Source organism: Perognathus longimembris, chromosome 6, assembly GCF_023159225.1.
Source record: "Perognathus longimembris pacificus isolate PPM17 chromosome 6, ASM2315922v1, whole genome shotgun sequence".
Classification (NCBI taxonomy): Eukaryota; Metazoa; Chordata; class Mammalia; order Rodentia; family Heteromyidae; genus Perognathus; species Perognathus longimembris.
The window spans coordinates 67,612,520-67,636,169 of record NC_063166.1 but is presented as its reverse complement, the minus strand read 5'-3'; the positions used below and the strand labels follow the sequence as shown (position 1 = coordinate 67,636,169).

The window sequence follows — 23,650 nt, the reverse complement described above, 5'->3', positions numbered from 1 at the left end:
TTCCCAGCATTCCTGAAAGCAGGACTTCCTTCCCCTGGGGACTGGGGGGTGCAAAGCATCTGACAAAGAGGATAGTTCTTCAGTCTTAAGGTCTCAGTGGGGTTTGTCCTGATGGAGCTTGGACTTGCTCAGAATCTATCCAATGCCTGCCCTGCTGTTGTACTTTAGAAGCACACACCAAGTTAGTATCCCAGGTTCACAGCTGAAAGCAAATGTGCTCAGGATGAATGGTTCCTGGGTCTCATCCATATCTGATTTCGATATCTAGATGGACTCTGAAGGTAGATTTCAAAGTGGAGGCTGAACAAGCTTCTCGCTCGTGAGCATGCCCCTCACACTGAGGTTCTGCTCCTCAGGAATGGTCATCTAGCTCAGCTAGCCGAGGGGACTGATGTGGAGAAGAGCTTGAGGCCTAGAAGGATGTGTCTTGAATATGAGAAGGCCACAAATTTGGGGGAGCCAAAGGCAGAAGGTATAGACTGGATTTTGCATTCTCCTAAAATTCCCATATTCAAACCTAATCCCCAGTGAACTAGGAGGTGACACTTTCATGAGGAAGGAACCCTCATGAATGGGATTAGAGCCCTTAGAAAAGAAGCCCAGAGAGCTTCTTTGCCCCTCTCACGAGGAAAGGTTAAAGGAAGAAGAAAGCTTTCTATGACCCAGGAAAGGGTGCCCTCACCAGACACTAAAATGGATGGCTCCTTGATCATGGACTTCCCAACCTCCAGAACTGTGAGGAATAAACCCTGCTGAATATAAGCTACATAGTCTATGGTAGTTTGCTATAGTTGCCCAAACAGACAGAGACCTTTCCTCCTAGAGGTCCCATCATTCTTGGTTACGGTCATCCCCACTACCTAGCAGAAAGCCTAGAACACACTGAGTGAATGGATAGATGAGCAGCTGAAACAATGGCCAGCCCTACCACCTATGTCCAGTGTGACCTTCCACGTATGGGAGAGCTCTGAGTGGAGGAATCTGGAGAATACAGCGAGGGTACCCAGAGGCCGTGCAACACACACACACACACACACACACACACACACACACACACACACACACACACACCACCTGCTACTCACAAGAAACTGGTGACTCTCTTATTCCACCCCGACATGTAGAACCCTCCGCTCATATGGACAATTCCAGTAATCTGTTGAAGTTGAATGAGAACATTAAAGCTCCTTGGAGAACGTGCCTTTCCTAAATGTACCAAGAAGACAAAACTCAAAGATGTGAGAAGTTCCTAGAGTTAATGCCACCATCAGTTTTTCAGTGTGCTCTAATATCCCATTATCTAAAATATCTAGATCATCAAACTCAAGGAACCTAGAGGAAGTGATAGCATATATTAGCTACCTATGCTCTCTTTTATAGAGATGACTAGGAAACAAAGGATCTGGCTATGGTCTAACAACCAGTGAATGAGAGAACCTTGTACAAGGTCTCAAACCCTGGCTTCTGGGCTAAGTGCACACACACACACACACACACACACACACACACACACACACACACACACACACTTGCTCCCTGTTGAAGAATTATGTGATAGGGGCTCAGAGGGATTCAAGTCCCAACGTGGCTTTGCTCCGCTCCATCCATACATGGTCTCTGCAACCCTTTCAATTATTTCCAAACACCAGGAGGGGAGGGGAGGAGAGGAGGCTGAGTCTCATGTGGCCCAAGGCTCAAAGACATGGGAAGAGAGCACCTGGTAGGAACTCCACTAAAGGTGCACACTCGTGCCTTGCTTCCTGTGTGCAGGAGGACACATGGTTCCTGTGGGTTTGAAGCCAGGCCAGACTGACCTCCATTTCGTCCGGGTTGGGAAAGGTCAGCAGGCACTCGCCAGTGTTGTAGTTCCACATCCTCATGGTGCCATCTCGTAAACCCGTGAGCAGACATCGCCCTGACTCGTCCAGGGCCATGGCCGTCAGCTCCACAGGCTGAGTGTTGGCCACTGAGAACTCCATCTTCCTCCTGCCCGTCTTGACATCCCACACACTCACCTCACCGTGCAGGCAGCCGCTCACCACCTGTGGGGGAGCACAGGGCTGTAACAGGGGCTGCTGGAGAGGCAGGTGCCCCTCACTACCGAGGACACTCTCTCTCTCTCTCTCTCTCTCTCTCTCTCTCTCTCTCTCAGTATCTGAGGAAAGCATCCTGCCAATGGATCTTCCTCGGTTGTGTGTCATGGGAATCAGTCTGTTTGCTAAAGTCTTAAACACTCAGAAACGCCACTTAACAGAATCTAGACAGAGAAAGGAACCCCTAATTTAGAGAAAATGTTTGCTGAGGCATGATTAACCACAAGCTCCTCCTGGGGAAACACTGAGAGCAAAGGACAGTCCTGACACTCCCTAGAACATTCTGCTGCCATCACACCTGGTACATACAGTGTACTAGTGGGTGAGGCTGCTTCAGCCGCCTCCTGAGAAAAGCTGCCTGACATCATGGCAGACCCCTAAGGCAGTGAGGGTGGTGAGAACCGGAGAGAGCCAGGGAGCCAAGCTAGGTCTGGCACAGCTTCCCTGTCTACAGCGCAGGCAGACCCAAGGCTCTGTGGGCAGAGGTCCCACCATTCTCTTCTGTTCCCATTCCTCAAGATAATTCCATGTGTGCAGTGGCCCGGTCCGCCTAGAGTCTTCTCCTCAGACTCGGAGCACTGCATGCTGCCCTAATCTCCCTCTAAACTGTGGCCTCCCTGGAAAGTAGGCTACAGGGAAGCCCCCACATCGGGGGTATTGAGGAGCTCTCCATAACTAGTATTCTAGCCCACTCTACCTGTAGAGGTGACCTAAGACAGTCAGGACACAAAGGCTCCACTGCTGGGGGGAGGGGAGCCACCCTCGTGCTAACCAGTCTGTGAAACTACTTGCTGTCCACATCCGGCGGTTCCTGGCCCCCAGCAAGGCTACTAGGATTCCCAGTGTGGTGTGGGAGTAAACCAGGCACCTGGGGAGATCGGGGTCCTACCTCCATCACTGAGCACTCCTGCAGGCCTCTGAGCCCAGCCCTGGACCCTCACCTGCTTCAAGATCTTGCTGTAGAGGACGGCACACAAGGCCGAGCTGTGCGTTGTCATGGCTAGTCCTTTCACTGGCTCCTGGGACTCCAAGTACCCTTTAAGGATCCCAATCTGCAGGGAGGAGAAGGGTAGACAGTTTGGAAGAGCTCCGCCCCCAGCAACAACTCCCCCTACCTCCCACTCCCACTGAGCAACCCCAGGGAGACAGCTGGCCTCACAGCCCTCCCTCCCCCCCCCCCCCCCCCCGCTCTGACCCGAGTTCCCCAGGACTGCTACTGCCCCACTCTCTCCATAGCCCCACTCAGAGTAAGGACTTCCAAGCCCTAGGCCCCTGTCATAGCTGCTAAGGAAACTAAGACTCATTCAGATGTTTCCTGCAGGAGACCTCCCTGACTCTGCCCTGGGCTAGGCTAAAGATGCTACGTTTCAAGCCCTGAGCATTTGATGCTTTCATGGCACTCCATCCTTCCTTCCTACCTTCCTTCCTTACTTCCCTCCCTCCCTTCTTTCCCTTCCTTCCTTTCTTCCTTCTTTCCTTTTTTTTTTTTTTTTTTGGTGGTAGTAGGATTTGAATTCAGGTCTTAGCATTAGCTAGGCAAGTGGTCTCAAATTGCCCTGCCTCCACCTTCTAAGGAGCTGAGATTACAAGAGGCACCACCCCACCTGGCGTACACAAAGCATTTTCGACTTCAATTTAATTGTGCTTTCAAAATAGATTCTCTGGGCTGTGGGCTTGGCTCAAGTGGTAGAGTGCCTACCTAGCAAGCATGAGGCTGAGTCTAAACACCAGTAACACACACACACACACACACACACACACACACACACACACACACACACACACACCCCTACCATCTTCCTAGTAATAGAATCTTAGTTCCTAACAAAGAGAAGGGATTTGATCATGGTAGATGACCCAAAATCAACCTCAAAGGGTCTGTTTCATTTGAAAACTACCAATCTGGCCCTCAGTAAATAAATGGCAGGACACACTACCTCCTCCTTCTCAGCTAGCCTGGTGCACAGGAAAATGGTGTGTCCCCTGCCAGCATGGCCCAGTTAACAGAGGGCATAAGGCCCCAGTGGAATGTAACAACAAATACTATCTTTTGTCCTCTCTAGACAGAACTCCCAGGATGGCCTGAAGCCCCTAGGCTCCTATCTAGCCACAGGCCCATCACCACTCCAGCCAATCTGCCCCTGGGGCTTGCCCCAGACATGACTGGCCTCCAGGGCCAGGTCGGAAGGCATGCGCAATCTTCCTGACAGTTTGTTCTGGGGCCTCCCATTCAGAGAGACGGTTCAGGGTGGCTCAAGCCTTCCTGGAGTTCATGACTGAGCAGAAAAGACAGTCACATTAACAGGGCCAGGGCCAGGGGAGTACAGAGGAAGGGCTCCTGACTAGCAGGGCATTTCCCAGAGAAGGGCTAGGGGTGCATGGGGAGCAGAGGTGGTAACAGCGGGTAGAGGCCCAGAACCTACCCATCAGGGAGGCCTGAGAGCCAGAGCCCCTCGGCCAGCCAGTTTAGCAGCTTTGGCAAGCCAAGGAGGGACAGGACAGGACGGGACAGGACGGTGCCCACCCTCTTGCCCCTCGCTCCCAGGACAACACTCACAGAGTAGGTGCTGCAGACAAGGGTGTTGTCTCTGTGTAAGTAGGCACTGGTGATGGCACAGTTTCCCAGGGCAAACATCTTCCCACCAAAGGACTGGAGGCAGTCATAGTCCTGCAGGTCCCATACACGAATGTTCTGGGGGTGGAAATAAGCAAGAGGCAGAGGTGAGTCCTCAGGTACAACTGAGGCCTGAGGCCCTGTGGATACTCCTGCAGACGCAGCCGGGGGCACCCTCCCTACCCATACCTCAGTTAGCCATGTGGAGCCGTCACAGCCCCACACAGAAAATCTAGGCTGATGCCCAGGAAACACAGATACACCATACATGAGGGCCGAGCACAGCTCCACCCCTGAGCTTTCCCTCAAGCCTCCCCCTTCCTGAGCTGCTGTGACTTCAGAGGCAGAGGAGGAAGACAGCGAGCAGCCACGTGCTGCCCCAGACCCTCATGTGCTCCTGCTCTAGCCTCACTGGAAACATCAGTCTAGAACAGTCACAGACAAGTTCCCAACAGAGTTGACAAAATGGCCTCCCTACCTCCAGAGCAGTCACTTTGTATTCGACCGGCTTTGAAGAATGTGAGCCACAAAGGCCACACCCAGGCTCTATCCACTACTTGATATGAGAACCTCTGCAAGCCAGTCTCTGTCCCCCCACCCCCACCCCAAAGCCTCCAGCCTCAGATCCTCCATCAGGTGCAAAGCCACCAGGCTGGAGGCTATTGAGAGAATTCTAGACAGCTGCAGCTAGAGGAGGACATAGCTGAATGTGACTCAGTGACCCCAAAGGTACTGACAGTCCTCCATCCTGAGTCCAGGAAAGCAGCCTCGTGCACTGGAGCGAAGGTACCCGGCACTGCTGGCCAGGACACCCTGCGCATGAGCAGATGGGCAGCATCCTGAGTCCACACTTCATGGAGGCAGAGTGAGGGGCTGACGTACTAAGGAAGGTCCAGTCAGACCCTCATGGCTAGGGCAGTGGGGAGAGCTGAAAGGTATAGAAGTGGGGCAGGGGAGGACAAGGGCAGGGCACACACAGCTTGTGTTCTAACTGTGCCAGTCATTACATGGCTCTCTTACTGTCTCTTCTTATACCAGGTATTCAATATCCCCGTTGAGGGATCAGAAGACTAATGCTCAGAAAAAAAGGAAGGAACTTGGACAGTACCCCAAGGAAAGAAGCCAGGCAGTTCCCCATGGAATGCCAGCTCTGGCAGACAGCTCAGGGATGGGCTTAGGCCTCTACCAGAGGCTGGCAGAGGCCCACAGGCATCAGAATTGTGACTCCACCTGGGGGGCTGCCCTGTGGGCCTGTGCCCAGGTCTGAGACCACAGACAGGAAGGCTGCCCTTAGGCCTCAGGCTCCTCCTAATACTGGTACCCCACTGACTGAGCTAGATTCCTGCCCACCGTTTCCTGAGGATGAGGGAGGGGTGTGCTCTCTGTGGGCCAGCACCTTGTCCCTGGAGATGCTGACGAAGATGCTATTCTCACTCTTCATGATGATGTGAGTCACTGATGTCTGATGTCCCTTCATCAGCCACACAGGCTTTTTGGAGACCAAGGGGTTCCACAGGCGGATATGGGGGTCATAGCCACCAGTCACTAGAGCCAAGAAATGGGTATCAGCTACCTGGGGCCTACAGAGTCAGGCTTGCCAGATGGGAGAGGGTCTCTGGGGTCCATCAGCACCTCCCCTGCCCTCTCTTTCCACCCCTATCCCATACAGAGCCTGTATCACTGACCATCCCCTGGTGTCCATGTACGGGGCAAGGGTGGCAGAAGAAGCCAGACAGAAGCCAGGTGCTATGGGCTTCCTTGGCTCCAAGAGCCCCCAGACCCCCAGAAGCCCTGAATCCAGCTCTGTGGGACCAGCTGCTCCTGGGAGCCATGAAGATGACTTACCTAGGAAGTTCTTGTCTGGGCAGTAATCAAAGCAAAGGATTCCTTTTCTTAGATTCAGCACTGATAACCTATGATATAAACGGGCAAAGGGCTGCAGAGCAAGGAGCAGCAGCCTTCAGTGACTCTGAATCCAGGCGTGGGGTTGGGAGGAGCTGGAGAAAAGGCCTAGCACAATGCTTAGAGAAAGTCATCACCTCTCCACCCAGGGAATACTCAGACAGGAAAGGGTGTGTGTGTGTGTGTGTGTGTGTGTGTGTGTGTGTGTGTGTGTGTGTGTGTGTGTGTGTGTTCCTTCTACTCAGACAGGAAAGTGTGTGTGTGTGTGTGTGTGTGTGTGTGTGTGTGTGTGTGTGTGTGTGTGTGTGTGTGTGTTCCTTCTAGTCCCTCCATGTCTACCTTTTGGCCAACTCCAGGCCCACTGCAGAGGCCTCTTACCTGTCAGCATCCCTTTATTGAAAACCATCTTAGTACTAAACTACATCTGATTACAAATAATTATAAACAGGCATTCAGAAGCACTTGGGAAAACAGTAACTTGGACAAAGGCACTAGGATAATAATTTTTTAAATGTACTATTTTCTACATTGCTATATGCTTTTGAAATGTTTCACAATAGAAATGGTAAGATCTGGGCACAGTGGTTCATGCCTGTAATCACAGTTACTTGGGAGGGGAAGACCAGGAAGAGCACAGCTTGAGGTCAGCCCAGGTAATATTTGTGAGACCTCAGATCATTCAATAAGCCTAGTACAGAGGTGTTTGCCTGTCAGCCTAGCTACACAGGAGGCACAGATAGGTAGAAGGATTATAGTTCAAGGCTGACTTCAGGTAAGAATGCAAAACACTATCTAAAAAATAACTAAAGCAAAAGAAAGCTGGGAGTATGTGGTGTAAATGGTAGAGCACTTGCCTAGCAAGTACACAGGCCTTTAGTTTAAAACTCTTGCCCGGTGCTGGTGGCTCATGCCTATAATCCTAGTTACTCGGGAGGCTGAAAACTGAGGACTGCAATTCAAAGCCAGCCTGGGCAGAACTCTTATCTCCAATTAACCACCAGAAAACAGGAAGTGGAACTGTGGTTCAAAGTAGTAGAGCTCTAGCCTTGAGCAAAAGAGCTTAGGGATAGTGCCCAGGCCCTGAGTTCAAGTCCCACAACCCACCAAACAAAAAACAAAAAACAGGATAACCAGCAAACTTCAGAGCCAAGCTCTGGCCTCTACTTCCCATCAGCTCATAGGACATATATGGCTACTGCTTTCTGGGGACAGGCATGCTCCTGGAGACACTGCCCTGCCCAAAGGAGGGGCCTCCTCTCTCATTGGAGACATCCATATGTGGCTGGGTAAAGCCCAATGAGTCTGAGCCACGCCCAGTGCCCATTTCCCTTCATGAGGCATGCCTTACTTGGGCCTCTCGGAGTCAGTGGGTGGCAGTATTATCATCACCAGAGAGGACTTCTCGATGGCAGAACAGGAGGCCACCAGGTTTAGCCGGGGAATGAACTTGACCTGCTCACACCAGTTGGTATGGACAGCCTGGGGAAGAAAGTGACCCTATTAAGGTCAGTCTTCATCCAGCCCCAGCCTCTCCTGAATGTGACCAGTGCCAAAGACTAGAAGCTTCCAGAGATCACGGGGTCTAAAGCTCCTCCTTCCCCCCAAGACCACATCTCAGACAACATCATGGGACCCCAGGCTCAGCGAGCAGGGGTGTGTGGCCATCCCTGATCTTGGAAAGTGCAGAAAACTCCCGGGTCTAGAATCATCTGGACTCCTGTTTTCTAAGTGAGCGGTAAGGCCAGGCGGGTTTTCGCAGCATGGTTTTCCCAAGGATGATTTGGGGCTGCTGGGGCTCCAGTTCATCTCCACAGACGCCTGTGCTTCGGAGTCCTCAGCCGCCTCTACACTTACCACGGCATGCTCAGAGCAGCACATGCCTCACCTGGAACTGTGGTTACGGAAGGACGACAGCCACACAGGCAGATAGGGGGCTGCTGGACTCCCATTTCCCCAGTGTTGACTCTACAACAGGGACCCAGGGCTTGGCCTCCCAGTCTGGAAACTTTTCTCTCTGGGACAACAAGAGTGGAGGAGAGGAAAGAATGGAAGAGATAGATGGGTGAGAGAGATCAGATCTTCACACTTTGGCAGTGTGTAAAGGCACCGTGCTAGGCTTTCTGTCACTATCTCTACAAATGTCCATTCCAATGACAGCACAAACCCAAGGCACTGAATGAGGCCTGGGACGCTGCAACACAGATAAACCACACTCAAGAGCAGATTCCCACCACAGAGAAGAAGGAAGAGAGGAACGTGTGCCTCTTTCTGATGGGGTCAGAAGACCTGCTCTAAAAGAAGGTTCTAGAAGCCTTGAACTCAGATGCCTCAAGGCTCCCATTTGTTTATTTCACAAATTATACTGAGAGACCACCTAACTGGAGCAACGTTTTAAGCACCAAAGACTGAACAGAGAGCAGAGCACACACGGTGCCTCCTCAAAGAAGCGACACTGCCACAAGGATGCAGGCCAAGAAGGAAGAAATGGATGGTGAGATTGCTTGAAATGCATCATAAACATGTGCAAATGTAACAGTAAATTCCCCTCTGTGTAACTAATGTAGGCTAAAATAAATAGAAGGAAAAGAATAGATGAACCTCACAAAGTCAAGAATAGTGACCACAGGTGCAGAGATTAAGGCAGAAGTGGGGAGCAGGTTGTTCTGTGGTTAGTTGGTTGCTAGGACCAGAAGACAGAGGCGGCATAGTATATAGGAACCCAGTGGAAAAAGCTCAGCAGCCTGAAAAGCCAGCATGTGTCCAGGCCCTATGGTATCCAGTCTCAGCAGCAGAGAAAACAAGAAGAAAGGGGGTGAAAAAAAACCAAATAAATAAAACAAGCCTGGAATGAACTAAAGGCTCTACTCACGTGTGTCCTGATGGCCATAGGAAGATAACAAGAGCTATGGGACCACACAGCCATATTGCTGAGACAGACTTCCTCTGGCCACTGCATGGAGAAAGGGAGGGCAAGGCCAGGAAGAAGGGCCCAGGAGGGGCCGTGAAGGTGGTGAGAGACACGTGTGTTCCTCGCTGTACGAAGGGAATCCAACCTCAATCCTGCTCTTACAGTCTGACCCCAAGGCCTGAGGCCTGAGGCAGAACCCAGGGAGTACAGCCACTTAACCTGTGAGTGCAATGTGTATATGGACAACTGCTGTGGTATCAGACCAAAGAAAGGCATGACTTACCCTCAGCCGGTAGCTTTTATATAAAGTGGACTTCTCTTTTAAGAGTTTCCTCAGGGAAACGTTGGTCAAGACTTCTGGGGGAGGAAAATAAACAAGGCTCAAGTCACCAGCTTTCCCCCTCTGCCAGACAAGAAAACCTCAGACGATGCCAGCACCAGTGGCTCACACTGTGGTCCTAGCTACTGAGGAGGCTGAGATCTGAAGATTGCAGTTCGAAGCTAGCCCCAGTAGGAAAGTCTGTGAGACTCTTCAATTAACTACAAAAAGCTGGAAGTGGAGCTGGAGTAGAGTCCTCACCTTGCACACAAAAATTTAGGGACAATTTCCAGGCCCAGAGTTCAAGCCCAAGACTGACAAAAAAATAAAATAAAACAGAAGACCTTCAGATGGCTCACAAATGTTCCCTGTGCTTAGCCATGTGCCCGCTAAGCTAGGTGGCCCTCGGGGCTCCCTCAGAGCCCACTATTAGGCTCCACTCTACTTACCAGCAAGTGGTTCAAGACCTAGAAAGGCAGAAGCTGCCACACCACCCTGGGGGAAGTTCCACTACTCCAGGTCTTGGAGAATAAGCAGGAGAGGTTTCCTCCAGGTCACAGCTAGCGGGCTTTGTTCTTCCTAGATCTGCAGCCCCCAGCCCTCGCCTACATAAGCTCCCACCTGCAGGAGACTGCCCCTCATCTCAGTCCCTCTGGACTTCTCCCACCTGCGCACCCAGCCCACTGGGCCTGCCTGGGGGCCCCACTCCCACATGCTCCCTGAGCCCCTGCTCATGCCTACACATCTTAGCTACCAAATTTGGTGGTCTTGGGGAGGAGGCTGGGGTTGAACAATCCATAGTTCACGTCATCAGAGGTGAAGATGACGACGTTGCCCTTGGTGTCCCCGTAGCAGAACACACCTCTTTGATAGTCAGACCTGAAAAAAAGAGGGAGACAGAAGTGTGCCAGCGCCCTCCACCTTGGGAGGATAGTGCCAACAGGCTTTACAGCCTCGCCCTGGACCGCTTCTGAGCTTACAAACTCACACCCAAAGACCCACTGGACCAGAATTTCACAATGTTTCAAATCGTTTTGTTTCCCAGAATCCTCAGCCACACCAAAACCAGCATCTCCCAGAATGGGCTGTGTGGTTGTCAGCTGGGAAGAGGAGAGGGAGGGAGAGGAACAATCAGGGCTTCATGGTCAGAATGCCAGTAATGGTGACCTGAGGTGAGAGGAGGCTTAAGAAGGACCCAGGACCCTCAGGAGCAGAGGTTCATGCCAGCCTGTCCCCTTGGAGACTTTTTAGGGTCCAAAACCCATTCCCCCTAACTATATGTTGTGGCAGCTGCCAAGATCCTGCATGCCTGAGACTCACCAGTAATCCATGACCAGAACACAGCTATCCAGGTCAATAAAGGTAAAGGCCCGGACACAGAAATAGTTACTGACATCAAAGAACTCTGAGGAAGAACAGAAAAGAACTTGGTGATGGTGAACAGCCTTGGTCTCTCCACCTGGCCATATTCTCAGAGGGTTCCCCTCCATCCATGCTCCTGAGTGCAAATGTGGGGCTCCCCAGGGTGCTGACCAGGAGCCCCAGGGACTCACCTATCTTCAGATCGGTGGATGCAACTGCAATGAGGTTCAGGTTGTGCAGGCACACCATGTCAATGACCCACATCTGCTGTTTATGGAGCTTCTGGAGATCCTTCAGCTGATAGAGAAAGAGCAGCAGAAGCTTGGGTCAGGGCAGCTGACCATGAAGGTGCAGAGGGCCTCCAACACCATCTCCTGCTCACAGACCCAGCATCGGGCACAGACTGAGGGACATGGAACCGACCTGTAACAGGGATGTGAATGTTCCTGATGTGCACCCAAGAGTCCCAGGACCCCCATGGACCTTGGCCTCTCTTTCCCAAAGGTTAAGCCCTGTGGTAGCTGCAAAGCTCTGTGCAGGCTGGGGGCTGCAGAGGAATATCAGTAGAAAACCCTTTGTGATGCCAACAGCACTCTCCACGAGCCATTCTGTAAAACTGGACACTCGTGCATTTGCTGCAGGGTTCTGGGCTTGCCTGGTTGTGCCAAGTACACAGCGGGTTTTCATGAGTGTCTTCTCACTTGCTCAGTAGAAAGACCATGACAGTGGCTTCCATTGATTAGGTACTTGCTGTGTGCCTTGCCCTGCTCAAGCTCTGCCCATGTCCTGGCATAAACTTCTCCCATATCCCCGGGAGGGAGACTGGTGGGGTACAAGCCCTTCTGGAGTGATAAGGAGTAAGGCAGAAAGAACCACATAGCACCTTGCCCATGTCACAGACAGGTAGGTGGTGCAGCTGGGATTCTAACCCTGACAGACTCCGGAGTCTGATGCCATGTGTTCACAGCCATATCATGTCCTGCCTGGCCTGGGAATGCATGCGACTCCGCAGGTCTTGGGGACACAGTGGGTATCACAGGGAAAGGAAAAGGAAGGAGGTGGACTCAAGCACAGGAGCCTTGCTGGGTGGCACCACTCTCTGGGACTCAAGCACAATAAGCCTCATGGGCACGGGACTCCAGTACCATGCTGTATGAGCAAGCTCGGCTGCAGGCGTCTGTCTGACAGCTATCCAACTAGAACTGGCATCTGGGTATAATTCCACTTACTAGACAGGAAGTAAGGTCTGTGAGGGAAGGCCGGGATCTGAACTCAAGCCAGACAACTCCAAGTCAGGCTGTTTAGGCCCAAATCCCAGGGCAGAGCCCACTCCAGTGCCAGGACAGATACCTACACTTCTAGGGTGCCATGGCAGATGTTCTCCGATGCCCCCCTGTGTGCTCCACAGGAACCAGCCCCACTCACCCTAAAGGAGGTAATAAGGGAGAAAGTCTCCGTCCAGAACTGTAAGATTCCATCTTTGGTGATAGTCAGGAAAACCCCCATTTTCTTGGAGCGTTGGATTAAATACTCCACTTTCACGATCTCACATCCATGATTCCTGTGAACAGCAAGAAGTGTGCAGAATGGCCTCAGAACTGGCAACTACAGTGGGAATAAGGAGGCACCGAGGAGGAAGGCAGAGGAAGCAGGGCAGCGTCACTCGCGCATGCGTACATGTACAGCACACTGAGAAATTGTAACTGCCTCCAGAGATGGGCTGGCTCAGCCATCTACTACTAGGCCATAAGAAAAGATTCCCAATGTGAGCTCAGCCATAGATTGTTTTTTCTGATATGCCTGAAGTACTGGGTTTGATCCCCAGCACCATAAAAAGAAAGAAAGAAAGAAAAGGAAGGGAGGAAGGGAGGGAGGGAGGGAGGGAGGGAGGGAGGGAGGGAGGGAGGGAAGGAGGGAGGGAGGAGGGAGGGAGGGAGGGAGGGAGGGAGGGAGGGAAAAGAGCCAAGTATGATGCAAGTGGGAAATGGGGCTCCAAAAACACACCTAGAGAAATAACAAGCTGGGTCCCTAATGAGGTGGCAACAGAGAACATGGATCTTGTATAAGAACAGCCCGCAGAGAGCAGCAGAGTGGGACTGTGATTATGGTAGGAAATAACACTTTCTAGCCATCGCTCTAGCACTCTGTGGTGGAGAAGGGGATTGAACGCAAGAATGAGGCAAGAGCGAGCTGCGGACAGTGAGGAATTAGGGTCCTGTGTACGTAATTCTTCATCTCAGGATAGGGATGGAGCAGTTCCTGGGGCAGACCTGGCCTCACACAATGCCACTCTACCACCTGCCCTTTTACAAGCTTCAGTGCTACCTTCCAGTGGCTCCAAAGTTGTCTAAGCAAACTGTCTGACCATTAGGGGCCACCATCAATTTGGTTTCCTGACATGGCATCCCACACACTTCCCCGCTTCTTATGCCCAGTCTTTGACATCTGGCAGGCCAGTTCATCGTATGCCACCTTACAGGGATCCAAAGTCACTCACACTGTAGAGTTACAGCCTGGTTGGCAGCAGAGCTAGAACTAAATGTGCCTTCATCCTAACTCCAGGGCCCATTCCAAACCATGCTGGGGGCATGTTCTGATCGAGGTCTGAAGATAACCCCTGCTACTGTGAAATCTGACTGCAGTCCAATCTCCACGAAAGAGAAGGAAAAATGTGTATCTGGTCCTTTCTCTCCTGCCTCAAACCAGGGCTCCATCCAGCAATATTGGCTAGTCATCACTGCCAATAAGACCATGATGAGCAGACACAACAGCGAGGGCTCCAAAAAGTGAAGACAGCCCAAGGAGTGTCATCTCCTGAAGTCCTGTCCCCTCCTCTGGGTAACAATAGCCCCTCCCAGGATGGTGAGGGGATCAAAGCAGGTGGTGCTTATGCCTATAATCCCAGCTACTGAGAAGGCTGAGATCTGAGGATGGTGATTCAAAGCCAGCCCAGGTAGGAACGTCTGTGAGACTCTTATCTCCAATTAACTAGCAAAAAACAGAAAGTGGAACTGTGGCTCAAGTCACAATTTTTGAGCAAAAAAAAAGCTCAAGGACAGCATCTAGGCCCTGAGTTCTTGGCACACACTCATGCACATGCACTCGCTTGCTCACATGCAGGCATGTGAGTGTGCACATGCACACACACATACATAATACATACATACATACATACATACATACATACATACATACATGCAGTTTCATGAAAGTAACTAAATACTGTTTGGCTATTTTTCACCATAAAATTGGAAATGCTTTCCAGCCTTATAGAGTGTATAAATCGATTATAGAAAACAAGGGACGAGCTTCTTGACCTTTTCACCTGAGAACCTTTAAACACTGTTGGGATCTAAATGTTCCAAGGAAACAGAAAGACCAGTGAAGGCGTAGCTGCGTCAAGCAAGTGTTCATGCCAAAGTAAGAGTCATAAATCTTTTACTATTCATACTATTGACTTCTCAGTAAAAACCCAGCTGAACTTTTTTTTTAATGTTACCCTTTCGTGATTTTCATTTAAATTCTCTTCTCTCTTAAGCCATGGGCTGCCTGCAAGTAGGGAGTGCCTGAGGACAGACCCACCCACACCCTTTCCTGAGTGGGCCACAAATGTAGGCCACAGGGGCCATTGGTGCCCCCCAATACAAGATGGGTTCCCGGAAGAAGTCTGTGACCAACAGGCTGCTGAGGACTGCACAGGCCAGCAGGCTAGAGCTGCCAAGAGTGCTTCCTTGTTCCAGGAGTTTTGAGGGAAGAACACAAAGTGGGGACAAATAGAACCACAGCACAGAAAGGGAAGAGGTCATCAAAGTTTGACACGATGCTACCTTGAAACACAGCCCCTTGACATATTAAATATATTAAGCTGGAGGAATGTGAAGTTTGTTTTCCTGGGGCTTGAATTCATGGCCTGGGCATTGTCCCTAAGCTTCTTTTCTGCTCAAGGCTAGCGTTCTCCCACTTAAGCCACAGTGCCATTTCTGGCTTTTTTCTGAGCAGTTTACTGGAGAGAAGATTCTCACAGACTTTTCTACCCAGGCTGGCTTCAAACCACGATCCTCAGATCTCAGCCCCCCGAGTATCTAGGATTGCAAGTGTGAGCCACCTATACCCAGTGCCTCATTTTCCTTATCTGTAAACTGAGGACAAATCACCCACCTTCATCCTCATGTGCTCTTATGGAGTTGTGAAGCTGAATAGATTACAGGACGTGCAGCACAGAGCTGGTGCCAGGCCCCCAAGTAGACCAGCAGAGGGCGCATCGGCTCAGGAAGCCAAGCTCTCTGCAGGGCTGGTGCCACACTTGGCCCTCCCACCCCCACCCAGGTCTTGGGAGAGGCTCTCACAGGTGGACGATCCTCATGGGAAAGTGGAAGCGCAGGCGGTACTGGCTCTTCCTCATATCTTCCTTTACCCGTAACTCCCGCATCATGAAATCTACATACTTTTGCTGGAAGACAGAGCAAAGGAGAGAAAGTATAGCTGGCAGGCTGAATATCTGTGTTCAGGAACCAAGTCTGGTTTCCAGTCTTTCCCTTTCTCACCCCAGCATGGTCCGAGGGGCCTTAAGACTGCTTTGGGGGACAGGAAAGTGGCAAAGCATCAGATCTGTGCTTGAATCCCAAATATGGGAAGGGCCTATTCACAATAGCAAACCTGAACTCTCTCCGTAATGCCAAGCACACCTGGATCGTATCCACAGCTGGCATCTCACGTAAAGCTTCTAATCCCCCTCCACCTTGCATAAAGCATAATAATACCGAGGCTTATGTATGTCCAAGTTGGCCAAGTTCATGATCAAGTTTACATCGGGGATGCCCCATCACGAGGTGAGTGCACTTGCTTTGCAAATATTTGCAACCCTAGTCTCAGCCTCATGACAGTATGACCAGGACCCAAACCATCGAAAGAAGTTACCACAAAAAATAAACCAGAGCTGCATCACTGGTACCCATCTGTATGCCAACTGCTAGGGGGTGGGGAAAGATAATTACAGGAACAGAGAAGCTTGAGACAGAGCCCATGACAAAACCATTTATAAGTAAGTAGGAGTGATTAAGAAGAATCATTGTATAAATGGTAGAAAATACTGACAACATGGTTACTATAGGCTGTTTCAAGAAAGTAAATAAACAAACCTGGGATGATATGCCAGTGTGACAGGCTCTATATCCTGTGGCAGATCACACATGGGCCTCTGAAGCACTCTCTGGGTTTGAACCCCGGCTCAACTGCTAACTAGCCCTGCAACCCTGGACACGTTTCCATACATCTCCGTGTTTCAGATTCCCAACTTGTCAGACACAAATAATGGCACCAAGCCCCTGGGATTCCTGTGAACTTTGAGTAGAAGTGTTTAGTATGGTGTCTCACGTAACTATTGTAATGATTTACAACACCAGTATGTTAGATTAGGCTTGATCCTGTTCTGTATGCTTAAATACTATGTGTACTTAGTGGAGAACATTTACAATTAGAAGAAATAAAACCAGTCATATTGTTATCCTATAAAGAAAGCCCTGGAAACTCTGGATCTAATAGCCTTCAGTTGGCCTGTGCCTGAGTGATTGTAATGGATACAGGAGCTTGTATCCGTTAGCTGGACAAGAGATTAGATGGCAAAGCAACCCATGAGATAGTCTCAAGAAAGGGTCACTGAAACTCACCACACCCTTTCCTATTCCCCAGGACAGACATGACCTGCAATGAGCTCAGCTCACAGAAGTTTCCAGGGTCCCATCTACCACAGGAGGCTCTCTCCACCTAGCCAGCATCCAGCTTGTATGGGAATCCAAAGAGGTTGTCTCTCCACCTGAGGCCTTCATATGGTTCTGTCAACGGGCCAAGACACACACACACACACACACACACACACACACACACACACACACACACACACATCCAGCTTTTACTGCCTCCTTACCCAAGTGACACAGCCATTACAGTCTGAGTCTACTTTCAAGAATAGCGCCTCCAGCGTCTCATCTGACACATTGCTCAGCACCCTCTTCATGGACTTAATGAAGGCTTGCAAGTCCAGGGCTTCCAAAAGAAAAGAAAAAAATATCATGCATTTAGCCACAAATCACTCGGCTACCCATGGCCTGTGGTGTCCACAGGTGCCTAGGTGCTAAGGGGGCACAGGCAGAGATACATCTACTGGATGCCCTCTGCATAAGGCACACTCTTTCCTACCTGGCCTGCAATGCCCAATGGACTGCTGAGGGGGAGAGAAGGAATATGGCTCTTGCCAGAGGTATGGAGGCTCAGGAGGCTGCTTCTTACCAATCCCCTCACATAGGGACATTTGTTTGGTCCCATCAACTGTAGAAAAGGCCCACTGCTTCCTGAAGCTTCTACTCTAAAACTTGGTTATCATTCCACACTGAATCCCTCCCTGAAGTGGTGGTATGGTTTAAGTGGTAGAGTACCAGCCTTGAACAAAAGAGCCAAGTGAGAATGTTGGGCCTAGTACAGGCACATGAGAAAGAGAGAGAAAGAGAGAGAGAGAGAGAGAGAGAGAGAGAGAGAGAGAGGAAGGGAGGAAGGAAGGAAGGAAGGAAGGAAGGAAGGAAGGAAGGAAGGAAGGAAGGAAGGAAGGAAGGAAGGAAGGAAGGAAGGAAGGGAGGGAGGGAAAGGGAAGGAGGGAAGAAGGAGGGGAAGGGGGAAGGAGGAAAGGAAGGAAGGAAGGAGGGAGGGAGGGAGGGAGGAAGGAAGGAAGGAAGGAAGGAAGGAAGGAAGGAAGGAAGGAAGGAAGGAAGGAAGGAGACATTGACTAAATGTAATTCTTGTTCCTGAAGGTCACAGGAAGAAAACAGCAACTGCATGAAGGGACAAACCTGACAAGCATGGAGGGTGGAGGGAGAGATGGTTTCTCTGCATGCTGAAAGGTATCCTGGGAAGTGTACCTTTGGGATTTGAACTGTATGAATATACTGCATGTTGGAAACCAATGTAAACACCATCCCACAGCCAAATTTGATACTGTTGGGGTCCTCTAAGACCTAATGGTGGTTGAATGGCAGGTAGGCTGAACACCTCCAGCATCACTTTCTTTTGATTGTTTGCTTTGAAAAATCACTAACTCCCTTTAAAATAACTAATTCTGGGGGTCAAGCAGCTGAGCAATGTATTGTTAATCTCTCATTACCTTTGCTGTAGCTAATACCTCTGACACATGGGTATAATGATAACTGCCTAGGTTGTTTTTAAAAGACTTGCAGGCTTCTTTTTTTTTAGGAGGAGGCAGTACTAGGGGTTAAATTCAGAGCCTTGTACTTGTTATGGCTTTTTGTTGTTGTTGATGTTTGGAATTTTTAGTTTGTTTTTGTTTAGGGGCTGGTCCTGGGGCTTGAAGTCAGGACCTAGGCACTGTTGCTGAGCTTTTCTGCTCAAGTCCTAGCCCTCTACCATTTGAGCCACAGCTCCATTTCCAGCTTTCTGGTGGTTAATTGGAGATAAGAGTCTCACGGACTTTCCCACCTGGGCTGGCTTCAAACTGCAATCTGCAACCTCAACCTCCTTGGATGCTATGATGACAGATGTGAGCCACCAGCACCTGGAGGTTGTTTTAAATGAGCCAGAACGCTGGTATGGTGTGACTCCTCCACACATCCAAATACTGGCAGTGAGCAGAGGTCACAGAGGCAGGGCCTGCAGCCGCAGCCTTACCTCCATTCGAGCCAACGTCCTCCTCAAACACTTTCTCCACCTTAGCCAAGTGGAGCTCAGTGAAATGCTGAATCCTCTGGTGGATGAAAGAAGTCTGGCTGACAGTGGTGGATGCTATCCGGGAATTGGGCGCCTCCCTGACCTGGATGGTTACAGGAGGCAGAAATGGAGAAGGTTCATACCCTGAGCCAACCATAACCAACGCTATGTTGTGCTACTTTTAGCTCTGGCCTTCAGAGAGTAGATGAAGCAGAGAGTAGATGAAGCTGAGCATGCTCTCACCACCCGCCAAATTAAGAATCTCAGCACTCTTCTTCAACTTACTATTGATTCTTTTAGTTTTGCTTTAACCAGTCCTGGGGCTTGAATGCAGGGCCTGGACACCGTCTTTGAGCTTCATTTTTTGCTCAAGGGTAGCACACTACCATGTGAGCCACCACTTCCAGCTTTTTCTGCGTAGTTTATTGGAGATAAGAGTCTCACGGACCTTCCAGCATGGGCTGAACTTCAGCCCTCAGATCTCAGCTTCCTGAGGAGCTAGGATTACAGGTGTGAGCCATCACCCACCTCTGCTGGGGCTCTTTCTCTCACATATAATACGTCCCCAAATTCATGTCCCACCCCCAAAGTCTGATTCTTTTTTGTGTGTGTGCCATCCTGGGACTTGAACTCAGTACTATCCCCGAAGGCTCTGCTTTCTGATTTTTCTGTTTAATTGGAGATAAGAGTCTCACAGACTTTCCTGCTCAGGCTGGCTTCAAACTGCAATCCTCAGATCTCAAGCTTCCTGAGGAGCTAGGATTATAGGCATGAGCCACAGGCACCTCAGAGTCTGACTTTTTTTTTTTTTTTTGCCAGTCCCGGGGCTTGAACTCTGAGCCTGGGTGCTGTCCTTGAGCTTCTTTTGTTCAAGGCTAGTTGAGCTACAGCACCACTCCCTGTTCTTTGAGTAGTTTATTGGAGATAAAAGTCTCACGGGAGTTTTTGACCTGAGCTTGCTTCACACCACAATCCTCAGATCTCAGCCTCCAGAGTACTAGGATTATAGATGTAAGCCACCAGCACCTGGCTAAATTACCTTTTGTGGGGACAAGTACAATGACCTCACAAAAGATCAGAGTCTGGCTTTCCCTTCTCATCCACCACCCGACACTAGCACCCTTCATCTTCCTAGAAGGCAACTTTCCCCAGCTCTGACCCTCCCCCTAAATACTCCCTCTACCTCCTCAGCTGTGGCATTCAGAGCCCTGCACGGGGCTGGGAGTATGGCCTAGTGGTAGAGTGCTTGCCTCACATACATGAAGCCCTGGGTTCAATTCCTCAGCACCACATATATAGAAAAAGCCAGAAGTGGGGCTGTGGCTCAAGTGGTAGAGTGCTAGCCTTGAGCAAAAAGAAGCCAAGGACAGTGACCAGGCCCTGAGTTCAAGGCCCAGGACTGACAAAAAAAAAGCCCTTCACAACTCAGCTCTGACCAAGTGTCAAGACAGGTTTCAGGCAGCCCCAAGATGGCAGGCATTCCATTTCTACTCACACTTACCCTATACACAACCCAGCCCACCAGCCCCACATAGGTAACTTCCTGCTCATTCTCCAGTCTGGCTCAGATAGCATTTCCTTTAAAGGAGCTTTTCGTTAATGTCCAGCCCAGGGCCACCACTGGCACCTCCATGTTCCAGGCTTTGTTCAGCCATCATCTGGCACCCCCTGGAGGCGGAACCCTGTGCAGCAGCATGCAGACATCAGGGGAGGTCTCTACCTACACATGGACACTGCAGGTAGGAGGGGGAAGCACAAGGCTGCAGAGGCTCCAGAGCTGTCTGTTAGGATTCTGCCTGACTCTCCCACTTCAAGCTGTGTTATCTTGGATTCACTTGTCCAAGGCACAGAGTTTGCCACCTACTAGAGATCCCAACACCACCTTGCAGGGTTGTAGAAAACTAAGTAGCTCCCGAGTACTGGGGAAGCCCAGGTAAGTTGACCTCACAATAAGTTACAGCTGGGCTGGGGATATGGCCTAGTGGCAAGAGTGCTTGCCTCTTATACATGAGGCCCTGGGTTCAATTCCCCAGCACCACATATACAGAAAATGGCCAGAAGTGGCGCGGTGGCTCAAGCGGCAGAGTGCTAGCCTTGAGCAAAAAGAAGCCAGGGACAGTGCTCAGGCCCTGAGTCCAAGCCCCAGGACTGGCCAAAAAAAAAAAAAAAAAAAAGTTACAGCTCTTGTCACTCATCTCACTGAGCTAAGGCAAGAGTATGCTCACTTATCTTACTCTTTTTTTTTTTTTTTTTTTTTGGCCAGTCCTGGGCCTTGGACTCAGGGCCTGAGCACCTTCCCTGGCTTCTTCCCGCTCAAGGCTAGCTAGCACTCTGCCACCTGAGCCACAGCGCCCCTTCTAGCCATTTTCCATATATGTGGTGCTGGGGAATCAAACCGAGAGCTTCATGTGTAGGAGGCAAGCACTCTTGCCACTAGGCCATATTCCCAGCCCATACTCTCTTAGTTTGTATTATCTCTATTATTATCCAGCCCCACATAAACAGATCATATATATTGGGCTTAGTAGTGATTTATATAGCCCATCTCATCATTATTATAACTTTGCTGGACAAAATTAATTATACACATGTATAGATTAAAGTGATAGCCTCAAGTGTGTGGCATTTGGCCCATGTGGTACTTTTTAAAAAAATCAAACCTTGGCCAAATGCTGGTGGCTCACACCTATAATCCTAGCTACTTAGGAGGCTGAGATCTGAGGATCAAGGTTCCAAGCCAGCTCTGGCAGAAAAGTCTGTGAGACTCTTATCTCCAATTAACCACCAAAAAGCTGGAAGTGAAGCTGTAGGTGAAGAAGAAAAGGTCAGGAACAGTACTCAGGCCCTGAGTTCAAGCTCTAGGACTGTTGTAAGGAGTACAGCTGACTCCATCTTGATTAGGGAAACATGGTAGGAAATGTTGGGAGGAGTAGAGCTGACTCCATCTTGATTATTAGGTCAAACTGACCTCAAAATTCTGCTTCTATAAATGGCTTAACTTGTTTGTTATTTGCTCTACCCCCCGTGTCAACCCCCTACATCTGTGCTACACTTTTACCTTGATAAACCCCAGCTCGAGGACTGTTGGGGGTCTCAGTTCAGCTCCCAAGTCTGTGCTGCGTCCCTGGCCAGTCAGTTCGCTTTTTGCTTCCCCAATAAACCCAGCTTTTTGCTTGAGACTGTCTGAGTGGGGGACTCTTTTTTTTTTTTTTTTGGCCAGTCCTGGGGCTTGGACTCAGGGCCTGAGCACTGTCCCTGGCTTCTTTTTGCTCAAGGCTAGCACTCTGCCACCTGAGCCACAGCGCCACTTCTGGCCATTTTCTGTATATGTGGTGCTGGGGAATCGAACCCAGGGCCTCATGTATATGAGGCAGGCACTCTTGCCACTAGGCCATATCCCCAGCCCAGTGGGGGACTCTTGGAGAGACAGGGAACCCCCTCCCTCAAACCCCGTAACAGGACCAACACACACACAAAAAAGAAAAGAAACCTGGGTTTGGTGTGGCTCAGGTGGTAGGGCACCTGCCAATGAGCAATAATCATCAGATACTGAATTTGAGCTCTTGTCTCAGATAAAAAGAGAGAAAAAAAGAACTGGGCACTGGTGGCTCACACCTGTAATCCTAGCTACTCAGAAGGCTGAGATCTGAGAATAGCAGTTGGAAGCCAGCCTGGGTAGAAAAGGTCCCCCTGAGACTCTTATCTCCAATAAACTACTCAAAAAAAAGGTGGAAGTGGCCCTGTAGCTCAAGTGGTTGGGCATAAGCCTTGAGCACACAGAGGCTCAGAGACAGTGTCCAGTCCCTGAGTTCGAGGCCAGGACTGGCAAAGAAAAAGAAACCAGACCATTTCCAGATACCTTTAAGTTACCTGGCTGGTCCTATAAGTACCTGAGTAAACCCCCCAGGTGCAGAGGCCAGTGGACTTCTGCTGCTGAGTGATGTTCTGGGTGGCTCTATTCTCTTCTGATGCTGTGCTTACCTTGGGCCCTTGGGAACGCGCTTCCAAATCCTCAGAAGACACCTGTCTTGACCTAAAATAGGGAATCATCATCACTTTAACTCCAGTCTTTGTAAGAACCAATTGCAAGGCAGACCTAGACAGTCCCTTAAAGGCAGAAAAGACCGTCAAAGGAAAGAGGTTGGTCCTTGCCTACAGACTCTCAGCCAGCATAAACATTCCTTTTCCCATGCTGGGCGCCAGTGGCTCATTCCTGTGATCCTAGCTACTCAAGAGGTTGAGATCTGAGAATCAGTTTGAAGCCAGCTCAGGAAGGAAAGTCTGTGAGATTCTCATCTCCAATTAACCATAGAAAAAAAAAATCCAGAAGTGGAGCTGTGGCTCAAGTAGTAGAGCACTAGCTTTGAGCACAAAAGCTCAGGGACAGGACAAAGTGTGAGCGAATGCAGAAGTCGTACTCACTAGACAGTATGTTGACAATGAACTACACAATTGGTGGGTAGGGATGGGAGGGAAAAGCTGGGAGAATGTGAGGGAAGGAAAAGAAATGTATACTTTAACCTGACCTATGTAACTATAACCCCTCTGTTCATCAACTTTATAATATAAAAAAGAAAAAGAAAAGCTCAGTGGCAGCGCCTAGACATTGAGTTCAAGCCCCAGGACCATCAAAAAACTAGTTAAGTAATTTTATTAAATTTTATTGACAAGGTGTTGTGCAAAGGGGGTATAGTTACATAACAAGGCAGTGAATACATTTCTTGTGATATCTTACACCCTCA

At 50.0% G+C, this 23,650-nt stretch overlaps 1 protein-coding gene across 1 annotated transcript in view; it reads right to left on the bottom strand.

The window, feature by feature from the left end:
- Positions 1 to 23,188, bottom strand: part of Efcab8 (EF-hand calcium binding domain 8) — a 41,394-nt gene extending 18,206 nt beyond the window's left edge. The window contains exons 1-16 of the mRNA XM_048349016.1: positions 22,890 to 23,188; positions 18,870 to 19,011; positions 17,122 to 17,240; positions 15,545 to 15,648; positions 12,624 to 12,759; positions 11,390 to 11,495; positions 11,157 to 11,241; positions 10,591 to 10,715; positions 9,801 to 9,874; positions 7,958 to 8,088; positions 6,553 to 6,620; positions 6,104 to 6,252; positions 4,651 to 4,785; positions 3,035 to 3,145; positions 1,815 to 2,042; positions 1,086 to 1,156 (exon numbers count right to left, since the gene is read on the bottom strand). Coding sequence (XP_048204973.1) covers positions 1,086 to 1,156; positions 1,815 to 2,042; positions 3,035 to 3,145; positions 4,651 to 4,785; positions 6,104 to 6,252; positions 6,553 to 6,620; positions 7,958 to 8,088; positions 9,801 to 9,874; positions 10,591 to 10,715; positions 11,157 to 11,241; positions 11,390 to 11,495; positions 12,624 to 12,759; positions 15,545 to 15,648; positions 17,122 to 17,240; positions 18,870 to 19,011; positions 22,890 to 22,961 — 1,856 coding nt within the window. The 5' untranslated portion in view covers positions 22,962 to 23,188. The remainder of the gene's footprint in view (positions 1 to 1,085; positions 1,157 to 1,814; positions 2,043 to 3,034; positions 3,146 to 4,650; positions 4,786 to 6,103; positions 6,253 to 6,552; positions 6,621 to 7,957; positions 8,089 to 9,800; positions 9,875 to 10,590; positions 10,716 to 11,156; positions 11,242 to 11,389; positions 11,496 to 12,623; positions 12,760 to 15,544; positions 15,649 to 17,121; positions 17,241 to 18,869; positions 19,012 to 22,889) is intronic.
- Positions 23,189 to 23,650: the final 462 nt, after the last annotated feature.